The following is a 22,184-nucleotide window of genomic DNA, read 5'->3' on the forward strand; positions in this document are numbered from 1 at the left end:
ATAATATAAACTCAGGAAAAGAGCGCCCCTAGGTATATGTCATACTTTCTCCACTCCGTTGCCATGCTGCTGATGCAGATACTGTTAAAAATAAATGGAATGGTCCTGGACATGCATAATGGTTGTTATCAACCATTAATTAAAATAGTCTAGTCTGTAGAGAGCTTTTATACATTGCAGTGTAAACTATCATTGTATTTTATATGCCTGTTTCGACCATAGAAGGATAAACTCACTCTAGGAAAATTTTTACTTTGTGAAGGAGAACAGTGGTGTTCTGTTGACAAAACAAACAAATGGCAGCCGTTGATTGTTAAAGTTAAAGTTGATTGTTAAAGGCTTAGCAGATAAGTACAGTATAAAGCAATTCCATGCCATTTATTTGCTTCCATACACTGCTGCTTGCTTCTCCGTAGAGGTCATTGATGGGATGATGAGCTAGGCAAGGCAATCAGTTTTCTACCTGATAATATCTGTGTTACAGCAAACCAATATACCAGGTAAAAAGCAACAGACAAACATGTGTGTTTGTGTAAAGCTCATTTTCATAATTCTGTAAAGCTGTAAGATTTCTATTTCAGGTATTTATTTTTCTGGTCATGTTTTTTGCCATGCTTCCAATGATCCCAGTTCGTCTCAATACCCCTTTTGCCTGCTTCTCCCATAACAGTCTCTACATTTTTTTCACATGCACCTTCTACCCATGTAGTACCTAATGCATCAGGCCTTCCCGAACTCAAATATGGCGATCAGCTGAACCCTGAGCATATGGGCAAGATTCACCAGCCAGATACTACAGAAAATTCTTTCCTGGGTAACTCAGATCCCACCCCATCTAACATCCCATCACAAGCCATTGGGCCTATTTACCATGAGTATTTAAAGATCAATTAATTGCCAAAATCATGTTATCCCATCATACCATCTCCTCCCTAAACTTATTGAGTTTAATCTTAAAGCCAGATAGGTCTTTTGCCCCCACTGCTTCCTTTGGAAGGCTATTCCAAAACTTCACTCCTCTGATGGTTAGAAACCTTTGTCTAATTTCAAGTCTAAACTTCCCGATGACCAGTTTATATCCATTTGTTCTTGTGTCCACATTGGTACTGAGCTTAAATAATTCCTCTCCCTCTCCGGTATTTATCCCTCTGATATATTTATAGAGAGCAATCATATCTCCCCTCAGCCTTCTTTTGGTTAGGCTAAACAAGCCAAGCTCCTTGAGTCTCCTTTCATAAGACAGGTTTTCCATTCCTCGGATCATCCTAATAGCCCTTCTCTTTGAATTCATCCTTCTTAAACATGGGAGACCAGAACTGCACACAGTATTCCAGGTGAGGTCTCACCAGTGCCTTGTATAACGGTACTAAAATCTCCTTATCTCTACTGGAAATACCTCGCCTAATGCATCCCAAGACCGCATTAGCTTTTTTCATGGCCATATTACATTGGCGGCTCATAGTCATCCTGTGATCAATCAATACTCCAAGGTCCTTCTCCTCCTCCGTTACTTCTAATTGATGCGTCCCCAGCTTATAACTAAAATTCTTGTTATTAATCCCTAAATGTATGACCTTACACTTCTCACTATTAAATTTCTTCCTATTACTATTACTCCAGTCTACAAGGTCATCCAGATCTTCCTGTATGATATCCCGGTCTCTCTCTAAATTGGCAATACCTCCCAGTTTTTGTATCATCTGCAAACTTTATTAGCACACTCCCATTTTTTGTGACGAGGTCAGTAATAAAAAGATTAAATAAGATTGGTCCCAAAACCGATCCCTGAGGAACTCCACTGGTAACCTCCCTCCAGCCTGACAGTTCACCTTTCAGTATGACCCGCTGTAGTCTCCCCTTTAACCAATTCCTTATCCACCTTTCAATTTCATATTGATCCCCATCTTTTCCAATTTAACTAATAATTCCCCATGTGGCACGGTATCAAACACCTTACTGAAATCTAGGTAAATTAGATCCACTGCATTTCATTTGTCTAAAAAATCTGTTACTTTCTCAAAGAAGGAGATCAGATTGGTTTGGCACGATCTACCTTTTGTAAAACCATGTTGTATTTTGTCCCATTTACCATTGACCTCAATGTCCTTAACTACTTTCTCCTTCAAAATTTTTTCCAAGACCTTGCATTACTACAGATTAATGGGCCTGTAGTTACCCAGATCACTTTTTTTTTTTCCTTTCTTAAAAATAGGAACTATGTTAGCAATTCTCCAATCATACGGTACAACCCCTGAGTTTACAGATTCATTAAAAATTCTTGCTAATGGGCTTGCAATTTCATGTTCCAATTCCTTTAATATTCTTGGATGAAGATTATCTGGGCCCCCTGATTTAGTCCCATTTAGCTGTTCGAGTTCACAGAGCACTGTTTTTGAAATGAATGGGGCAATGCACAGCTCTCAAAGCTATTGTTTCAGCTCTCTGCAGACACAGGCAGTTCTCACTGTTGTGGTTTACACTCTATTTGTATTTTGAAATAATAATAGAGTGTACAAATAGAGAGGGGGGTTGGGGTTTTTTAGTAAGCTGCTGCCAGTGAGCAAGGATGGTTGGGGAATTTCTGATCTTCAAATCTTCAAGCAAAAGAGTGCAAAGAGTCTTTGTGGCTTAATGTTCTGGAGTAATGTACATGTATTAAATAGGACCCTTTCTTTTAATATAGGAGCTTTCTGAGCCAAGCATAGCCCTCTTTGAAAAGGAAGGTTTCAAGGGGAAGAAAATGGAGTTTACTACAGAAGTCTTAAATCTCCAGTTCCTAGGATACAATCCTCGAATAGCTTCTGTCCAAGTTTTTGGTGGCATGTAAGTTACATTTACTTTTTGCTTCTCTGGAAATTACTTAAACATGAAATAATGCAAAAAATACTTAGAAAATAAGTGATATCCCATTGGAGTATTACTCTGCAATACATTGATAATCTCATTTCTATTTACTGCGTCAAGAGTCTCAGGGCCTACTTACTACAAGATGACTATGTTGGACTAGAAGGTGCTTTGCCCCTTGTAGGAAGCAGGCCTACATAGTTCATATAAAATATTTATATAAGAACACATGGGTCAGACCAATGGTCCATCTAGTCCAGTATCCTGTCTTCTGACAGTGGCCAGTGTCAGATGCTTCAAAGGGAATGAACAGAACAGGGCAATTTGTCAAGTGATCCATCCCCATTTCTCCAGTCCCGGCTTCTAGCAGTCAGAGGTTTAGGGCCACCCAGAGTATAGGGTTGCATCCCTGACCATCTTGGTTAATAGCTATTGATGGATCTACTCTCCATGAATGTATCTAATTCTATTTTGAACCCAGTTATACTTTTGGCCTTTACAACATTCCCTGGCATCGAATTCCACCGGTTGACTGTGTGTTGCATGAAGTAGTATTTCCTTATGTTTGTTTAAACCTACTACCTATTGCTTTCATTGGGTGACCCCTGGTTCGTGTGTTATGTTCAGGGGTAGATAACACTGCCTTATGCATATTGTCCACACCATTCATGATTTTATAGACGTCTATAATATCTCCCCCTTACTCGTCTCTTTTCTAAGATGACCAGTCCCAGTCTTTATTAATCTCTCTTTGTATGGAAGCTGTTCCATCCCTATAATAACTTTTGTTGCCCTTCTCTGTACCTTTTCCAATTCTAATATCTTTTTTGAGATGGGGCAACCAGAACTGTGTGCAGTATTCAAGGTGTGGGTGTATCATGGATTTATATGGTGGCATTATGATATTTTCTTATTATCTGTCCCTTCTTCTTTGAGTGATGATCCCTATGTGTATTTCACATGTAGGGTGCGCATGCGCGCCATGAGCCTGAGTCCAGAAGTTTTCTCCCAAGGTAGTGTCTTTTGACCCACACATGTGCGGCATGTACTCTTGTGCCCCAAAGAGAGGGCATAAGGGGCAGTGTGGGTAGATGTCACTCCAGTTCCCTCTTACTGCCACATGGCCTGAATAGGAACACAAATTCCTCCTTCGCTCTTATCTCAGAGAGTTGTTGTATGCTTGTGTAAATAGTGTTTTCATAGTTTTATAGATTAGTTAAGATAGTTTAGTGTAGTGTAGTCTAGCTAGTACAGAACCTCCCCGGTTGGGGGACACAACCCCTCTCTACCCTGGGACTATGCCCAGAGTCCCAGGCTTCAAGAACTGTGTCTCCTGCCTTCATTCCTTTTCCATCAGTGTCGATCATCAACGGTGCCTCTGCTGTCTGGGCGAGGTGCGGCATCTGTAAGTCCTTCTCACCAGAACTATAGAGGCCCAGGAGCTCCGACTCTGCAAGTTCCTGATGGAAGAGACTGAGGCCCCAGATTCACTCTGATCCTAGCCAGGAAGAGCCCCGCATACAGCGGCCTCCTCTGACTCGGATTGCCTCCCAAACACGAGACATGGTGCAGAGCCGCCAGTACCGAAGCCCAAGGACAAGCCCTACCAGGACAGTAAGAAACACTCTAGAGGGCATAAGAGCACGTCCCTACAGAGGACTGCTCATAAGAGATGCATTGTGTCCCCGAGGCATACCAGGTCGGGATGTTGCATCTGGATCCCCTGGAACCTGTGCCGAAAGGGACCCCCCCTTTGCCTGGAGGGTAAGGCAAAGAAGTAGGATCCATTTGTTCCACTGGTGACCTCAGTACCCGGATGCATGGAGCAGCTATCTATGGGTGTGGCTCGCATATCCCATTCGCCAGCTCTGATGACTAAACCTTGTCCCTCCAGAGTCTCCATGGACATTATGTGGACTACAGGACATACAGAGACATTCCTGATGCCGGAGAAAGTGATCTTGCCTTACTCGCAGTCTCCTCTCCTCTCTGGCCCATCCATTCTTCAGGTCATTGCTACACTGAGGATGAACTGCTATTACAGGAGAGGCCCCCGCTCCATCCATCGGAATGGGGTCCTCCATTACCGACGGTTCTGCCGTTTCTGACAGAGCCGTTATCTGACTCAGCGGTGTCCCAGGACATAGTCCTACCAACATCTCCACTGCCATGCAGGAGCCCAGACAGAGAGCCGAGGCACCCTTACCTGCCAGCTATGACCCCCTCAGGGAGGCCTAGTACTGCTTTCCTTGGGGTCCATTGGTCTAGGTTTTGGCCCTATTGGAGACCCTGGGATCTGTACCACAGACATCCGGCACTGTTGCCAGTCTTATCATTCCTCCCCCATGCGCCAGCTAGCCTCTGTCAGTGTACGAGGAGGAAGACATGGAATCTGTACCACCGGTTCCAACAGGAGCCTCCTTGTCACTGAATGAGGCGGTTATGATTTGCCGCTCTCTCTGCTGGATGATCACCAGCGGTACCAAGACCATCTAGAGAGGGTGGCTACCAACCTGCAAGTTCTGTTGAAGCAAGTCCAGGATCCCCAACATCATTTCCTGGAGATCCTTGAGCCACAGGGTGGCTCTTCCTATAAACAAGGCCATACTGGTGTTAGACTGCCCAGGCTGGTTCGGCACACCCATCATGTGCCCACACCCCGAAAAGAGCCGAGAGATGCTATTTTGTGCCGGCCAAAGGGACTGATTTTCTGTTTACGCGCCCAGCCCCTAATTCACTGGTGGTTCAAGCAGCTGCAGAGCAGGCTTATCAACAGCTGCAGAAATCCAGCCTACCAAACAAGGGGTCAAAAGGTTGGACCTTCTGGACAGGAAGGTCTTTTCTTTGTAGGGATGACAGTTCCACATAGCTAACTCCCAGGCACTGCTGGCTAAGTCCTGGGGGACTACTGAGGAGCAAGTCACAGGGGAGAGATTTTAGGGCAGATGGTACAGAGAAATTTGCATAATCACTGTAAGGTTATTGAAAATGTATGCCTATCTCATGCTCCCAGCTAATCAGAGTGCAGGGACTTGCGTACATGAAAGAGAACTAGACAACTGCCCTGCGCTGTGGCCCATTTCAGAGTAATAAAAAACAGTGAACACATTCACCCCTCCTGTTTTGTCTGATACAGTATTTTTGCAGCCACAGGGGCAAATTCTGGCAGGATCCTGCAAATATAAGGCTGCCAGAAAATCTGTGCACATTCTGTAGAGTGCCAGGCAGAGCATACCAATTTTCCATACCACTTTCCAATTTTCCATACCAATCCTGGCAGACTCCTACTTTCCACCTTTCCCCTGCCCAAAAAAAAAAAAAAAAAATCCTGGAGCGGGACATCCTAGGATAGGACATAGGTGACAGGCGTGTGTTCGTGCTTACAACTCCCCCGTAGTGCAGTTGTCCCTATTTAACCCAAAGCCCTCTGCTAGCAATTCTCACCTGCGTGTGTTATGGATAGGGAGTTTCTGCAAGCCAGTAAAAAGGTACACAACACGACTGATTTTGCAGCATATTTACATGCCCATTTTGGTTGACCACACTGTTTTTTTCCTGAAATGGTGTATTATACATAAAAATATTATACTTCATGCTGTCTCTAACCTATGAAAATGCTTTATTTCTTTTTGGTGTGATTTATTAATGGAAATATTTTAAAATTTGAGCACAAATCTACTAATGCCCGAAATCAGGAGATAATTTTATTATTTTGGAGACCACTTAAAAAGAAAGATGGTCCTGGTTATTAGCACTACTAACTTAAGCACTACTTTTTCGTGACACAAATTTCTATCTAAAATATCACTTCTTACAATTTCAGAAGCAGTATTTAATGGACATTTTAATACAGATGATGCTTGACAGTTAATAAACATGAAAGTATATTTTGTTTTTTCAGGTGGATAATCTATGAATACAGTAATTACAGAGGGCGTCAGATGTTATTGTCACCAAATGAAATCCCAGACTGGCGTAAATTAAGTGGCTGTCACCAGATAGGTTCTCTACGACCTTTATTACAGGTGAGAGAGGCTGTGGTCTACTTTGGGGCCTGAGAGTTTGCATGAGATCCTCTTTATAGACTTTCTGTATTTTTTATTGCCAAGTTTATCTCATAATCAGTAATTGTTTCTGGTACTACACAGTCAAAGGTAACATTAAACAGCAGAAATAGTGAACACGGAAAGAGGTTCTCTTCAAAATTTTGTCTTCAATAATGCTGATGCTGGTTGTGCCATTTGGCTTCACAATACTATCTCCCAAAGTCTGAATTGTCTCCTGTGCACACATTAAACTAAATATGTTATTTTTGAGCAATTTACTTTGACTGAATTACAACAACCAGTCAGGATTCTTAACTTCCCACTGGTCACAAGCATTCTGATATCTGTATTGTCATGTGCTAGTCTCAGAAATTTGGGAAATGAAACTGTTAGTGTTTTGGATACTAGCCAGAGGCACTTTCATCTGTGTAGACATTTAAAAAAAAAAATCCATTCTCTGTTTGTATAATAATCTCTTAAATGCACAAATTGATTTGTGAATATAATGTATAGAGTACTGTCATGTTGTTTTTTTTAGAAGTATTGGCTAATTTGAGGGCAAGTGCCATAACTGCTTAGATTCTCGTGCTCAGACTGTTCTGTCATGTGCTAACATCCGTGGTGCATACTGAACCAGTTTTTATTGAGAAATAACTTCCTGCAGTTCATGAATCACTTATGTTTTTAATTATTAGAACTGGGTTAGAAATTAAAGAAGTGCCCGGTACCTATAATGAATGTATTGGGTCCCTCTCCTAGAACTGTCCTTGTTCAGGCCTGCTTCTGAACTGCTTAGCATTATGCAGAGTGAGGATAAGTGCATTTTGATTGCCCTATCTAAGGTACTGGTGCAGATAGAGAACTTTCAGAATCTGGTTTTCCTTAGAAATGTTTTTTGTTTTTTTTTTTTAAATGCCCTCAGAGGAAATCCAAAGCCTAAGGGACAAAGATCCCAAGTGCACCACTGAGTAGTGGTTACTCTGTGGTTAACCGGAAGCACTATGTGTTCCTGCATTCGAGAGTTTAGCTAAAGAGCTGTGTTGTTTTCATAGAAACGTGTATACTTCAGACTTCGAAACAAGGAAACTGGAAAGTTCATGTCAGTTGATGGAAATGTGGATGATTTGAGTCTTCTCAGAATACAGGTTACAGAAGATAGTAGATCAGATGACCAGATCTGGGTTTATCAAGACGGATTCATCAAATGCAGGGTGAGGTTTAAACTTAGTTGATTGATATTGTTTTTAAGCACCAGACTGATGTTTCTTGAAGAAAATAATTACATCTGGTAAGATTTTGTGATTCAGAATCCTTTTCAGGCTTGACAGAAGCATTGAACATTTGTTTCATTTAAAAATATTTTGCTTACTTCAATAGTAAAAAGTTCCCATTGAACGTTAGTTTAGTTTAGTTAGTTAAACACACCATGTACTCTTGACTTTCTAAAATTAATTTCTGCTGTGTCTTCCTTTCTTCTTTGTTTGCCATGTCTCACTCTTCTCCAGTTCACCTGAAGCATAATTTTTATTTGTTTTCCTCAAACTCATCCTTTTTTTGATTATATAAACATCTTATAACAAACAGTGTATTTTCCATTTTTCTTTAACTGAGTTAAAACACACTAGATAGTTGAGTCCAACATGTTTGATTTGAGTGTTTCTGCTTGTTGAAGAACATTAGGGTCATACATACAATTGAGTCCATAACATCATGTCTTTATGCATTGTTTTCCCTCTGTCTGTGTCCTCTTTCCCCCTCCATAAAAATGTCAATTAAAATATCAAAACAGGGAAAGCTTTTAAAATATGGACCTTCCTGATAATTTCCCTTTTCAACTACACCTTTATTAAAATTGTTTGCAGAATTCAGTATTTGGACAGTATTGTGTTGAAGGTTACACTCAGGGGTTAAGGTATTTGGCATTCCAGCAAGACGAAATGGCAAAGCCCTAAAAATCTTCTTGCTGATGCAAATTATTACTATAGACTTGGCTTCTGACTAAGGCCTTGATCCCTCCATGGACTTAAGCATGTGCTTAACTTTGTGCACTATAAGTAGTGCCATGGAGGTCAGTGCATGAAGTAAAATATGTGCATTAGTCTTGCAGGAATTGGGGTCTAAAGTGAATAAAATTAATACGGTGAATCTGCTTGAGTGCAAAGAATTGTGACCTATTTCATAACGTTGTATAAATTCAGTAGAGCCATTTTGTAAAGGGAGCGTTTTCTCTCCATAACTGTGTCAATTATGCTTGAGGGACAAATCTTCCTCTTTTCAATTTACTGAGGTACTGTTTGGACATGCACAGAATAGACGCTCTCGTAAAAAGGAATTATATAGACTGTAAAAATGAGGCCAAGTGAGCAAACAGCTTTAACAACATCACGTGCAAAATACTTTCCTCATGACGGTAGTTCTGTCTCAAACTGAACATATTACTACTTGGGCAGTGTTGTAATATGGCTATGGATGGGTGTTATCTCAGTCCTCTCATTTCAACATAATCAACCCATTTGCTTTATTCTAAAGAAAACTTATGGTGCACAGAGAATTCATGGGGATGCAGCTTGTGCTGTACTATAGTCGTGTAGGTTAACTAGCAAAAGCTTAGGATGGCCACATTACTTGCAATAATGACTGGACCATGACTGAGTTATGCCATTGCTCTTTAGAAGTGCAAACGAAAGCTTTATACCACACTGCCAGTGTGCTCTGACACGTGTATATTGAAAAACAAAGGAGGATAAAAAAAGACTTTATTACAACTGTTTGTGAATTCCGGTAAAGCCAGGTTGCCTTATGCCCTGAGTCAAAATAACGAGCCATGCCCTGGGCATCCAGGAAGCAGCTGAGAACTTTCCTAGCTACCTAAGTGACAACTGGTGAGTTGCCATAAGACTCATTCCACGGTAACTGGAGGGAGCAGGGGAGTATTTTACAGACCCACTCCCTGGCTGGCAGAGTAGAGAGAAAGAAATGGTGGTTTAGTACAACTTCTGTGTGAGCGTTGAATCTTTGCTAGCCTAGCAGGAAGAAATTAGTAGATTAGAGTACAGGTGAGAAGTTTAGAGATACAGAATGAAGTAAATATATTCCAAGACCTGCAATTTGTTCTTAGCTTCTGAAAGTAAAGTATCTTGTAATCCATGTTGTCAGGACCACTTGTTAAGTAATTTGCTATCTACAGGAGTCTTATGGTAATCTTCAATTTTGGAAATCATTGTTTATACAAAATAACATAACGTATTGTATTTGGCTTTGTTATTGCCTCGTATTGTCTTGTGGCCAGTAATGCAAATGCTGGTGATATAGCGGGTGGGGAAGGAATATTGTAAGAGTGCTGCTGTACCCAGAGGCTGGTAAAAATGGAGAACTTTAGAGGTCACACCCCAAAAAGAATTGTGGTAGCCCTTTTTCAAAAATCCCTTTGCTTAGTCTAAAACAGCTTCAATGTTTCTCTCAAATGAATCTGTTTTGCTAGTCCTCTATAGTAAAAAGAAAAGGATCACAATGGAGGCTGCCATCAGAAGGAGGATCATGGGGAAAATAAGTAGTCTAGAGTCGAATGTGGGTGAAACCCTTTCCATTACCAACAGAGGGGGAGTGATGACAAGAACCACAATCTCCTGCCTATGCCCTCCATCCATGACCAGAAAACCTGGGGTACAGATATTGTTTCTACAGCTACACTAAAGACTGACTGCTGTTGTCTTTTCAATTATATAGATGACTGAGGATTGCTGCTTGACAATTGTAGGAAACCTTATAACTCCTGGCTCTAAGCTAGGCCTATCACTCGAGGAGAATGAAGACAAGCAATATTGGTGTGTTAATCCTGATGGCAGGATCCATAGCAAAATGAAGCCAACATTAGTTTTAGATATCAAAGGTAAGAACCTGTTGCCTTTCGGTGTGATTTTAATTACACAACGTTTACGGTGGACTATGTGCTGAAAGTGTTCCTGTAGATTAAGGATAGCTTTTCTAGTTCCCAGATTTTAATCTGGGATCTGTAGGGACTGTTCTGATCATCTAGTCTGAACTCATGCATTACAAAGGATGTAGGATGTCACCCAGTTATTCCGATAACTAGCTCAATAGCCCATGGGATTAATCTGGCTTCTGTTTCTTCATGGCCCTTATGTGCATGTGTAAGTATGCAGAAATACCCCATTGTTCTTAACTTGGTGATATACATAAAACACTTCTTAAATATAAAATTGATTTCTTTTCTTCAGCACGTTTTTCTTTAGTTTTCATTTGTATTGAGTGAATTGTCTAACACATGCAGACTTGCAATACAAAAGGACAAATAATTTTAAAATAGCTATTCCTTTAATGCTAAAACATGATTAATGTTAGACCAACCTAAGATCTGTATCCCTTACTACATATTTTACAGCTGCTTTTGTTATACCATTTTAAGATTGTTTCATTTAGATGTTATCCTTGCTCTGTCCTTGTGATTTCATAAGCTGCATAGTAAACCCACCGGTATGATAAGCAGCAGAACTAACAGCTCACCATTGTTGTTTTCTCATCCAGTATAACTCGTTTTCTCCAGTTTACTCACGTTACTTCTCTTTTAAAGCAAATACTATCTCCCCAAAACACCACTGGTTAACTTTACCCATTTAAAACCAATTTTGAAATAATGCTGTGATATTAATCAGAATAGCTGTTACAAATACAAAATGACCTGAGTAAACTATTAATGCTTTATTGAGACAAACATGGAAAGTGTTGGCAGAAATGTGAGGACAGGGTTACGCAATGTTTGCCTATATAGTTCCTGTCGCAGACGAGCACTATCAGTTCTTTTTCCCCCACGAGTACTAAAATTAATCACAATGTTAACTGTGTAATCCCTAATCCTTTTACAGCAGTGGTTCTCGAACTTTTGTACTGGTGACCCCTTTCACATAGGAAGCCTTTAAGTGCCCCCCCCCTTTAAACATTAAAAACACTTTTTAATATATTTAACACCATTATAAATGCTGGAGGTGAAGCAGGGTTTGAGGTGGAGGCTGACAGCTCACGACCCGCCATGTAATAACCTTGCGACCCCCTGAAGGGTCCCGACCCCCCGTTTGAGAACCCCTGTGCTACAGCCAGATGGAGGAATTTTTGTTCCCCACAAGGAAAAGTGTGATTATTAATTACAAGTTTATCAAAGTGTCTAGTTCAGGAAGTGTCTTTATTTAATAACTACACTGTGCAGAATATTTTCAATCTTAATTGAGCCACTAGACAAAGACAAAAGAGATTAGTATACTGGCTCATCTTCAATTAAACATCTTAAAAAGCATGTAATGTACTTTGAGTGAATATTTGAAAACTGCCTAATTGCAGAATACAATAGCTCAGAAAGGGAAAATATAGATCTAGAGAGACAGAGATCTAACCGGCTAGCTCGCATTAGAAAATACAATATCTATCTGTTTGTTCTCTTTCTGATTTAAACTGCCAAGCTCAGAAGTAGAAGGGCAGAGATCCTAAATATTTATTTGTAAAAAGTTCTAAGATGAAATGTGAGGAGGTATACTCAACTTTTTAGTTTAACTGCAAGACATAACTGCAACTCTGACAATTGTAAATATTAATAAAATGTAACCTGAGTAAAGTAGCCTCCCATGCTGGTTTAAATCAGGAGAAACTGCAGTGGAATTACACTGAATGAGAATTGGTCCCAAGACCACCAACAAAAGACAACAAAAAAAAGTATCATGATGGTCTGCTGGAACTCAAGTGAAGTTGGTTGAGGTGCTTGAGCTCACAGTCTCCAGTGGCAGGGCGTTCTGGGGTGGGGATCATCTACTCTGGGAATTGCTTCCATGCGGGGTCTGGACAGAGCCAGATTATACCGGCCTGCAAGGCAGAGTGCAAAGCCTGTCTCTGTTCTCAGACATTTGACCAAGGAGGTGGTATGTAGACTCTGGAATGTTGTTTATAAGGGGATCATCTTTCCCTTTCTACCTGTGAAAGGTGAAGTTACAAGTAATTGTTATAGGCAGTGTTGTTGTAGCTGTGTCAGTCCCAGATGTTCGAGAGACAAGGTGGATGAGGTGTAATATGTTTTCTTGGGCCAACTTCTGTTGGTGAGAGAGACAAGCTCACCCACCTTGTCTCCTCCCCAAGTATTTGTTGTTACACGATGTACATGTGCTTTGTGGAAGGACTTATTTTATATATACTGTATCTGAAAAATGAATAGGTTTAATGTAGCTGGTCCAGGCAATTAAATAAAAACTGTCTCTAGTCCTTCCACATCGCTGGACCAACATTAAAGCCAAATAAACAACCATCTATTTTTCAGCCCGAACACATCCTTTAGCAAATAAACTTACTTGTTCAAAATGTGTGATAATGTTGCCATCTTGTGGGTGTACTGAAATAGTGCAGGGCAGTGATATTTGCCCCTAATAACCATACACTTTTATACTTTTAAATATCTGGCTTTCCTTCTATTTCAGGTACTGTCTCATACACAGTTACATTCCAGCATGCATAAATTTAAGAATATTTTACCATGATGATTACTTATGAACTGTACTTTAGAAGCATTGCTTAGTTAATTCTTCTTTGTTATCTCTTAGTTATTTCCAATGGCCAAGATTTTTATTTATTTATTTTTTTTGTAGCTCATCCTATGTCTCAAAAAAATAACATAGCACTAACAGAGCCCTTTCACTGATCTCAACCTTACCACACTTCCCCTCTGCTCGGGTCTCCCTTTGCCCCGGCGGTACAAGTCTTATATCTGCTGTACTACCTTTTGGCTGGTCCCAGGCCATCCATCCTAGCTGGGGTGGGGGGAAATTGCTGCTGCTCCATAAGAAGCTTGTTCTTCTGCTCTCGTAAGTTCTGCTTCTCTAAGAAGGCTACATGCCACAGTGAGCAATGGATGACAGCCCTGTCGCACAGAACTGAGCTACCACAAAGTGATTGCAGAGGGGAGAGGCAGTTCCAGGGCAGAGAGGATACTTTTATATACCTGTTCTTTGTTCCAGCTCTTTCCACCAGCTTGGGCTTCTCTCCACATTGCGCTGCTGTGGAAAGCATAGGGCCAGGAATATGTGGAGCTTGCTAGGGAGATGGAAATTGACCTGCAACTGCCTGAAGGCATTTGTTTCACTATAAGAATACGTCTTTGTGAATAGGAAGAATAGACTTTTCTTGAGTGAATGAACATTTTCTTCATTGGCTATCAGTCCACTCAAACACCCACTAGTGACAGGTCTGTGGCATGATCTGAATACAGCATGAAGAAATACAGGTTTGGGTGCTGTGTTAGTCACTGACTGATTTCATGTTTCGGATGAGAAATGTCCTTGCTCTAGAGGCTGAGGCTTCCCAGCAGTGGGAGCTCTAGACTGATCATCTGTGTTCGTGACCACCGATGTAATAGACAACTACATCTGTCCATTTACTGATTTCAGGAGAGAGAAAATAATGTCAGGTGTCACTGAAATAGTGCAAATGTAAGGGCATGGTTTGTGTTGCAATTTGCAGTTAGAGTGGGAGAGGTGGAGGTGGGGACATACAATATATGCACCCATATGAATAGTGTTGAATCACTTGAGGATTACCTGTTCCCTCTGGGGCACCTGAGATTGACCACTGGCGGAAGACAGGATACTGGGCTAGATGGACCCTTTCGTCTGACCCAGGTTGGCCATTCTTTAATGCATTATAGTCTGAGTGCACCACCTGAAAGCAAATAGCTGTGGTTATTTATGAATACTGACAACATAAAGGCTATTGTGGCCCATGCTGAAACTGCTATATGTTCTGCTGGCCAGCATCATTTCTTTTATACTGAGTTACTCCTTAGCTAGCCTTTGGAGGCCAGTTAATCACTGGATGGCTAGAACATGGGGATTGTGAGGCAGCATTTGATTATTGGAAGGTCAGAGTCCTGATCCAGTCAGCCTCACCTGACATCCTTGTCCTACTTTCTCTCCTTCACACAACAGCAGGAGCAGGAGGTGCACGACTCAGGCACCAAGTGGGGAGGCAGATAGGCTCACTCTTCTGCAGTTCCTTAGGGAGTGAGGAGGCAGTGTAGGAATGGGGGAAGTACAGAAGATGAGAATATACTCCTCTTCTGTACCTCTATTTAAAAAGGTGCATGTGATTTACGTGTCTTTGCCATGTATCCTTAGAATGGCTCTGAAACATTTACAACACTGACGCAGTCTCAATCCAACAGTTCGTGATTTTTCACATTTCATTTTCTTTTTAAATTTCTTTTTAGGGGGCACACAATACGATCAAAATCATGTTGTTGTTAATGCGGTCAATGAACAGAAGCCAACCCAGTGTTGGGAAGCATTAGTTCTGTAAATCCAGACAGTTCCGTCCATCTGAGAGAAATTCTAACACCACTCTGGACAATCCAACTAATGTGGCCGTCTTTGAAGAAGAGAGAGAATCTCTATCCTGCCTTCACAATAATTGTAAGAACAAGCGACAGGATAGATTCAGCTCTAAGCATTAATTCCATAAGTTTGTGTGTTTTACTGATGTTAGCCCACAACGATGTTGACCAATTTTTGTAACTGCTCCCAACTGTTTGTTTGTTACTAATTTTTTAAATGTTAAGGTCCTCCTTCCAAGCAGCAATTTCATGTCAGTGATGAATTGCTAATCCAGACTATATTAAATGAGTGTAATTTTTAAATTATTTCTACAGACGTTTTTATCAGGAAAAAAGTTTTAACTATTATACTGAGAGATAATTAGATAAAACTTATCACAAAAGATTGAAGTGCAACATATATGGGGGGGGGTATGCAAAATAGATTGATCTTTGTAGTAGTATATTGGCGTATTCATCTCCTGAAAATTAACATGTAAATAATGCATTAGTACAAAAAAGAACTTCAGTCTACTGAAATTTGTTTAGGAGAATTTTTACCAAAAAATGACTACAAGGTATGTGCAGATGTATTTTAGTAAGTTGTCATTTTAAAGCCTGTATTTTAATAAGCAATCTATTTTTCTAGTTTTTCTATTAGAAAGACAGAGAATACAAATCTATAGATGTTTGTTAGCAAAAGTGTTGGGCAGCAAGAAGGGTGTGTCAGCTATGAAGAATTTGCCCATTTTCTATCTGCTTCTACTTTAAAAGGCTGCCTTACTCTTTACAAATTAAAAGTATTATCTACTTCTCTGCTTGGGGCAAATACTTCAAACCTAGTAGTAGCTCCATTAAGTGCAGTCATTACTACTCTCAGAATGTAATTTAAAATACTTCTCTCTCCTTTATTTTAAAAAAGCATCACTAGTCAGTGGTTCCAAATCTCTCCAGACATTGTCCCAGCTACTGTCTGCCACTAGCCATAGTTAATTACGTTTGAACCCACTATGATCTTCGTCTGCTCCAAACATCTTGGGTGAAGTTGAGGAGGGCAAGGTCAATGGTCTTTTATCCTCTTTAATGTCCCACAATGGTCTGTCTGGTGTCAATGCGCCTTCCCTGTTGGGCAGGACGTAACACCTTCTGCTGGAGATCAGCACTTCACACTAGTTACCGTCTCTCTCCAGTCTGATGATTTACACGGTCACAGAGGCTCACAATACAACCACTCAAATATTCCTTACAATGTGGAATACAGATGTTATGTCAGACTAATGCAGAGAGCAACTCACAAGTATTCAGTAAAGTCTAAGCACTAAACACATTCTTATAACCCTATGTGACAGGGTCGGACCAGATGGCTACAGGAAAGTAATCCTATTGGGATCCGGGAAGTGGGCGGGCGAAGCCAGGCTGTCACAGCAACCCTAGTGCAGTAATGCACTGGACTCTAGGACAAAAGCTCATTGTTGAGGTAGGAAAGAAAACTTGGAGATACTCATACCACAATAAGTGCCATACAAGAACTTACTTACATTACCAGTCAAGCAAGTTTGAAGTTCCATGCATACTTTAGGATAGGAACCACACCTTAGCAAAGAGCTTGTTTCAAGAGAGGCATGTGAAATAACTTGTAGCAGGTTGTTCTTGTGCATTAATGGTTTACTGTCTCCCTTGGCCCAATGTTAAAATTGTGGTTTTATTTTATGTCACTGGCAGAACAGTGAATGTAAACTCTTGTACCATGCTGCTGTATTTCATTCTTGCCTAGACCAGTGTTATTACAAACCGCTCCTAGCAGCCTCAGGGGGCACTCGTTGGATGTTGACTTGCATAGTAAGTCTATAGAATGTAACTTTCTTCTTTACTGTTTGTTGCTTCGCAGGATACTGGTGCTTTACTTTTTATCTTTACCTGTGGGAAAGTCAGTGCCTTCAATCTAATTTTAAGTGTGTGTGGTTGTTTTTTCACTTCCTGTACAGACAACTGCAATAATCAACATTCAAATACATCTTACTCTTTAAAAATTGTACAGTTGTAACATGCTTTTATTCTGTAGCTCACGAAAGCTTATGCTCAAATAAATTTGTTAGTCTCTAAGGTGCCACAAGTCCTCCTTTTCTTTTTGCAAATACAGACTAACGCGGCTGCTACTCTGAAACCTTTCTAAAGAGTGCTACTTCTGGTTCCAAGGTGGTAATTCCGGCAAATTTTTCTGTGCTTTTTTTTATTGTATACACAGTATGTTATATGTACTTCACAAATTTTATTCAGGTAAATCTGATTTAGTGAAACTATCTGCAAAGTTCCCTGTTTACATGTCTATAGTGAAGCTCGTGTGTACAGGTGCAGTGCTGCCTGCTTCTCATGCGTTGTGCTTCAAATCGGTTGTGAAGAGATCACCCAGGCTGTTGTCGTCTTCGGTCCCTAATTTTTCTACCATGGATTGCCTACAAGGAATGTAAAAGTGGTGGAGATAGTTGCTGCTTCTGTGACACAAGAACTACACTAAGATGACTTCTACACAGGGTATTAAGTTCTTATTTTATCTCTCAAGTACTGTTTGATTTGTTTCAGGTTAAACCAATAATCTCTGCACTGAGCCCTGGATCTACAAAAGGACTTAAGCACTTTAGAACATCAAAGTAACAACACTGAGATCCTTAGACTGAGTAAATCAGCTAGGCTCCCTATACAAAGAATGGGGAGAAATGAGCCTTAGGCTGCAATCCACAAAGTCAGCCGAGGAGGCAGGATCAGAGGAGATGCTCATGAGAAGTGTGTGTCGTAAGCCTTTCCTCTCATGCAGGTAGGCACCTAAGTCCAGGCTGTAGGGAGCACCTCTCCCTGTTTAGCAATCCACAAATGGGAACTACTTGCGTGGAGTCAGATGGCTTTGACTCTTAAATAGTTTCATGCAGGAATTAAGTTAGGTGCTTGCCTTGCAAAATTACAGAGGGGGAACTCGGTGGTGCCTGCTTTCACACACTCTGGCCCAATACCTATAAGTGAGAGGGAACTATAGTTATAAAGTAGCAGCCACCCTCCCTCCCCACAATCACTCCTTCACTGTTCATCCACAGTGGGACAGCTTAAACGCCAGAGACTGGGGGAGCTGCACCTCAGAATATCCATTAGCCCAGAGGTTAAAGCACTCTCCTGGAGGGGCATGGGTGGAGGGTATAATGGGCCAGGGAAGGCCCCTGCTCGTGCCATGTCTCCTTCACTCCTGGGGGATGTAGGAGTGAGAAGGGACACAGAGAGCCAGAGACGGGCAGGGGAGTGAGGAGACTTGGCTGGGTGCTTGGGGGGCGGGGGGCTGGCACTGGTGGTGGGGTCAGTGACTTAGCCTGGGGAAGGCCTTCAGGGGTGGGGGGGCTGGTGGCTTGGCCCAGCATTGGGGTGGTGGGCCAGTGGCTCGGCCTGGTGCTGGGGCCAGCCCGGTGCTGGCTGTGGGGGCAGTAACTTGGCTGGGGGGGTTGGCAGCTTGGCCTGATGTGGCTGGGGCAGGCGGGTCGGAGCTCCTCTGGTCGCAGCGGGGCCCCTCAGGGCTTCTCCTGTTGGGGCAGGGGTTGTGGCTCTGGTAGGGGGGGTCAGGGCCTTAGGGGGGCCGGTAGGCTAGCCTCCCCAAAGCAGGGGTTCATCTGCTGCCCACGTGCAGGGGTGTGGGAGACCCAACTTCAAATCCTTTCTCCCCCTCAGGTGGGGGGGAAGAAATAGAACCTGGGTCTCCCCCATCCCAGGTGAGTGGCCACTGGGCTAAAGTTATGAGGTAGGTGTTTCCATCATCCCCTTCCTTTTCCAGGTTGAAGGGACCCCCTCTTCAGTGACCCTATTTTGAATGGGACCTAAGCTTGTAGGCAGCCTGTGAGCACAACTACCCGATCAGACTCTGTGCACACAATACACAGGCAAATACCTATCTTCCCCTGAGGTCAGGGCTCACTTGTGGGCTCAGGTTGGAGACAGGCATCCAAACACCTAGGTGAGGCAGAAGTTTAGGTGCTGCTAAAGGCTCCTCTGAGTACACTGAGTACACTGATTTAAAAAAAAAAAAAAAAAAAAAGAGCACACAAAACTGCAGTACCAACTCTCAGAGCCTGGGACAGCTGACTGGGGCTGAGGGCTAAACTATTCCCATGGGGATGTGCAGGCCTGAGCTCTGAGAGCTATGGCTGAGCTGCAGGTCTTTTATCACAGTGCAGACATACCCTAATGGTTCACTGGGAGTTTTGTGGACCACTGTGGAGCCTAAAAGTGGGACTTAAGTGCCTAAACCCAAGACTTCATGTTAAGGGGCAATTAAAGGTGAATTACCATAAGATGGTGAATATGCATATAATGATAAGCCTCCACTATCAATTAAGAGAAACCTACTGGAATGAAAGTTTTATGGGCAAGATAATTTTTAACAATCCCAGGGAGTGGAAACTAATTAAATATTTGTGTTTCTTTGATTATAACTTCTGGTTAATTAAACTGTGTCTGGCAAATGAGAGGAATAAGGGCTACTGTGCAGGTTATAAATTGATACAGCAGCATCATAAACAAAGGTTTCAAATAATGTGCAGAACTTGATGCAGGTTTTGAATTAAGTTGAATACCCCCATTTTCCTCCGCACACTACCCCTGTTTCTCTGGTTTCTAGACCGTTATATGCCCCTATTCGTTATTACAAACATAACTAGATGGTATGTCTTAACTAGAGCTGTCAAAGGATTAAAAAAAAAAAAAGCCACTTAATCGTGACATTAAAAAAATCACAGCTTTAATCACTGTTAAATAATAGAATACCATTTATTTAAATATTTTTTGGATGTTTTCTACATTTTCAAATATTGATTTCAATTACAACATAGACTATAAAGTGTACACTGCTCACTTTATATTTTGATAAATAGCATTATCTCCCATAAATGTAAACAAACTTGTTTGTCTGTGCGATTGGCTGAAGAAGAAGTAGGACTGAGTGGATCTAAAGTTTTACACTGTTTTGTTTTTGAAAGCAGTTATGTAAAAAAGTTACATTTGTAAGTTGCATTTTCACAATAAAAAGAGTGCACTACAGTACTTGTATGAAGTGAAATACTGAAAAATACTATTTCTTTTGGGGGTTTTTAGGGTTGGTGATTGATCGCAGTTAACTCATGCAATTAACTCAAAATTAATCAGTTTTAATCACACTGTTAAACAGAATATCAGTTGAAGTGTATTAAATATTTTTGGATGTTTTTCTACATTTTCAAATATTGATTTTAATTACAACACAATACAGAGTATTCAGTGATCACTTGTTTTTGATTAAATATTTGCACTATAAAAAATATTTTGATTCACCTCACACTATTGTGAAAGTGCAACTTATAAATGTAGATTTTTTTGTTACATAACTGCACTCAAACAAAACAATGTAAAACTTTAGAGCTTACAAATCTACTCAGTTCTACTTCTTGTTCAGCCACTCACTCAGACAAACACGTTTGTTTACATTTATGGGAGATAATGCTGCCCTCTTATTTACAATGTCACCAGAAAGGGAGAACAGATGTTCACATGGCATTTTTGTAGCTGGCATAGCAAGATATTTATGTGCCATTCATGCACTTAGGACGGAAGAATCCAATGCACCGCTACAGACTAGGGACCGAATGGCTAGGCAGCAGCTCTGCGGAAAAGGACCTAGGGGTGACAGTGGACGAGAAGCTGGATATGAGTCAGCAGTGTGCCCTTGTTGCCAAGAAGGCCAATGGCATTTTGGGATGTATAAGTAGGGGCATAGCCAGCAGATCGAGGGACGTGATCATTCCCCTCTATTCGACATTGGTGAGGCCTCATCTGGAGTAGTGTGTCCAGTTCTGGGCCCCACACTACAAGAAGGATGTGGAAAAATTGGAGAGAGTCCAACAAAGCGCAACAAAAATGATTAGGAGTCTGGAACACATGACTTATGAGGAGAGGCTGAGGGAACTGGGATTGTTTAGTCTGCAGAAGAGAAGAGTGAGGGGGGATTTGATAGCTTCTTTCAACTACCTGAGAGGTGGTTCCAAAGAGGATGGTTCTAGACTATTCTCAGTGGTAGAAGATGACAGGACAAGGAGGAATGGTCTCAAGTTGCAGTGGGGGAGGTTTAGGTTGGATATTAGGTTGGTCCCTTCCAACCCTGATATTCTATGATTCTATGTCCCTTCATGTTTCAGCCTCCATTCCAAAGGACATGCTTCCATGCTGATGACGCTTGTTAAAAAAATGCATTAATTAAATGTGACTGAATTCCTTGCGGGAAAATTGTATGTCTCTGGCTCCATGGTTTTACCCACATTCTGCCATATATTGCATGTTATAGCAGTCTTGGATGATGACCCAGCACATGTTCATTTTAAGAACACTTTTACTGCAGATTTGACAAAATGCAAAGACGGTACCAATGTGAGATTTCTAAAAATAGCTACAGAACTCCACCCAAAGTTTAAGAATCTGAAGCACCTTCCAAAATCTGAGAGGGACAAGGTCTGGAGCGTGCTTTCAAAAGTCTTAAAAAGAGCAATACTTTGATGCAGAAACTACAGAACCTGAACCCAAACCACCAAAGAAGAAAAATCAACCTTCTGCTGGTGGCATCTGACTCAGATGATGAAAATGAACATGTGTCGGTCTGCACTACTTTGTATCATTATTGAGCAGAACCCATCATCAGCATAGACACACCTGGAATGGTGGCATATAAATATCTTGCAATGCCAACTATAACAATGCCATGCGAATGCCTGTTCTCACTTTCAGGTGCCACTGTAAACAAGAAGCGGGCAGCATTATCTCCTGCAAATGTAAACACACTGGTTTGTCTGTGCGATTGGCTGAACAAGAAGGAGGACTGAGTGGATTTGTAGGCTTTAAAGTTTTACATTGTTTTATTTCTGAATTTTTTTGTACAT

The 22,184-nt window shown here is 41.3% G+C and overlaps 2 protein-coding genes across 10 annotated transcripts in view; one reads left to right on the forward strand and one right to left on the reverse strand.

Moving 5' to 3' along the window:
• CRYBG1 (crystallin beta-gamma domain containing 1) overlaps positions 1-15,250 on the forward strand; it is a 133,754-nt gene extending 118,504 nt beyond the window's left edge. For all 4 annotated transcript variants that reach the window (XM_007067012.4, XM_037894563.2, XM_043542743.1 and 1 more), the window contains 5 exons: positions 2,684-2,823; positions 6,746-6,869; positions 7,943-8,101; positions 10,617-10,779; positions 15,148-15,250. In XM_007067012.4, coding sequence (XP_007067074.3) covers positions 2,684-2,823; positions 6,746-6,869; positions 7,943-8,101; positions 10,617-10,779; positions 15,148-15,236 — 675 coding nt within the window. In that variant the 3' untranslated portion in view covers positions 15,237-15,250. The remainder of the gene's footprint in view (positions 1-2,683; positions 2,824-6,745; positions 6,870-7,942; positions 8,102-10,616; positions 10,780-15,147) is intronic.
• Positions 8,095-22,184, reverse strand: part of RTN4IP1 (reticulon 4 interacting protein 1) — a 48,341-nt gene continuing 34,251 nt past the window's right edge. For 2 of the 6 annotated variants that reach the window (XM_037894567.2, XM_037894565.2), the window contains 2 exons: positions 14,480-14,600; positions 8,095-8,400 (listed from right to left, as the gene is read on the reverse strand). In XM_037894567.2, coding sequence (XP_037750495.1) covers positions 8,339-8,400; positions 14,480-14,600 — 183 coding nt within the window. In that variant the 3' untranslated portion in view covers positions 8,095-8,338. Of the gene's footprint in view, positions 8,401-11,959; positions 12,867-14,479; positions 14,601-17,636; positions 17,703-18,218; positions 18,255-22,184 lie in introns of those variants that run through there. The other 4 variants (XM_037894569.2, XM_037894566.2, XM_037894568.2 and 1 more) reach the window with 4 other exon arrangements.

This window comes from Chelonia mydas, chromosome 3 (assembly GCF_015237465.2).
Source record: "Chelonia mydas isolate rCheMyd1 chromosome 3, rCheMyd1.pri.v2, whole genome shotgun sequence".
In the NCBI taxonomy this organism is placed as follows: Eukaryota; Metazoa; Chordata; order Testudines; family Cheloniidae; genus Chelonia; species Chelonia mydas.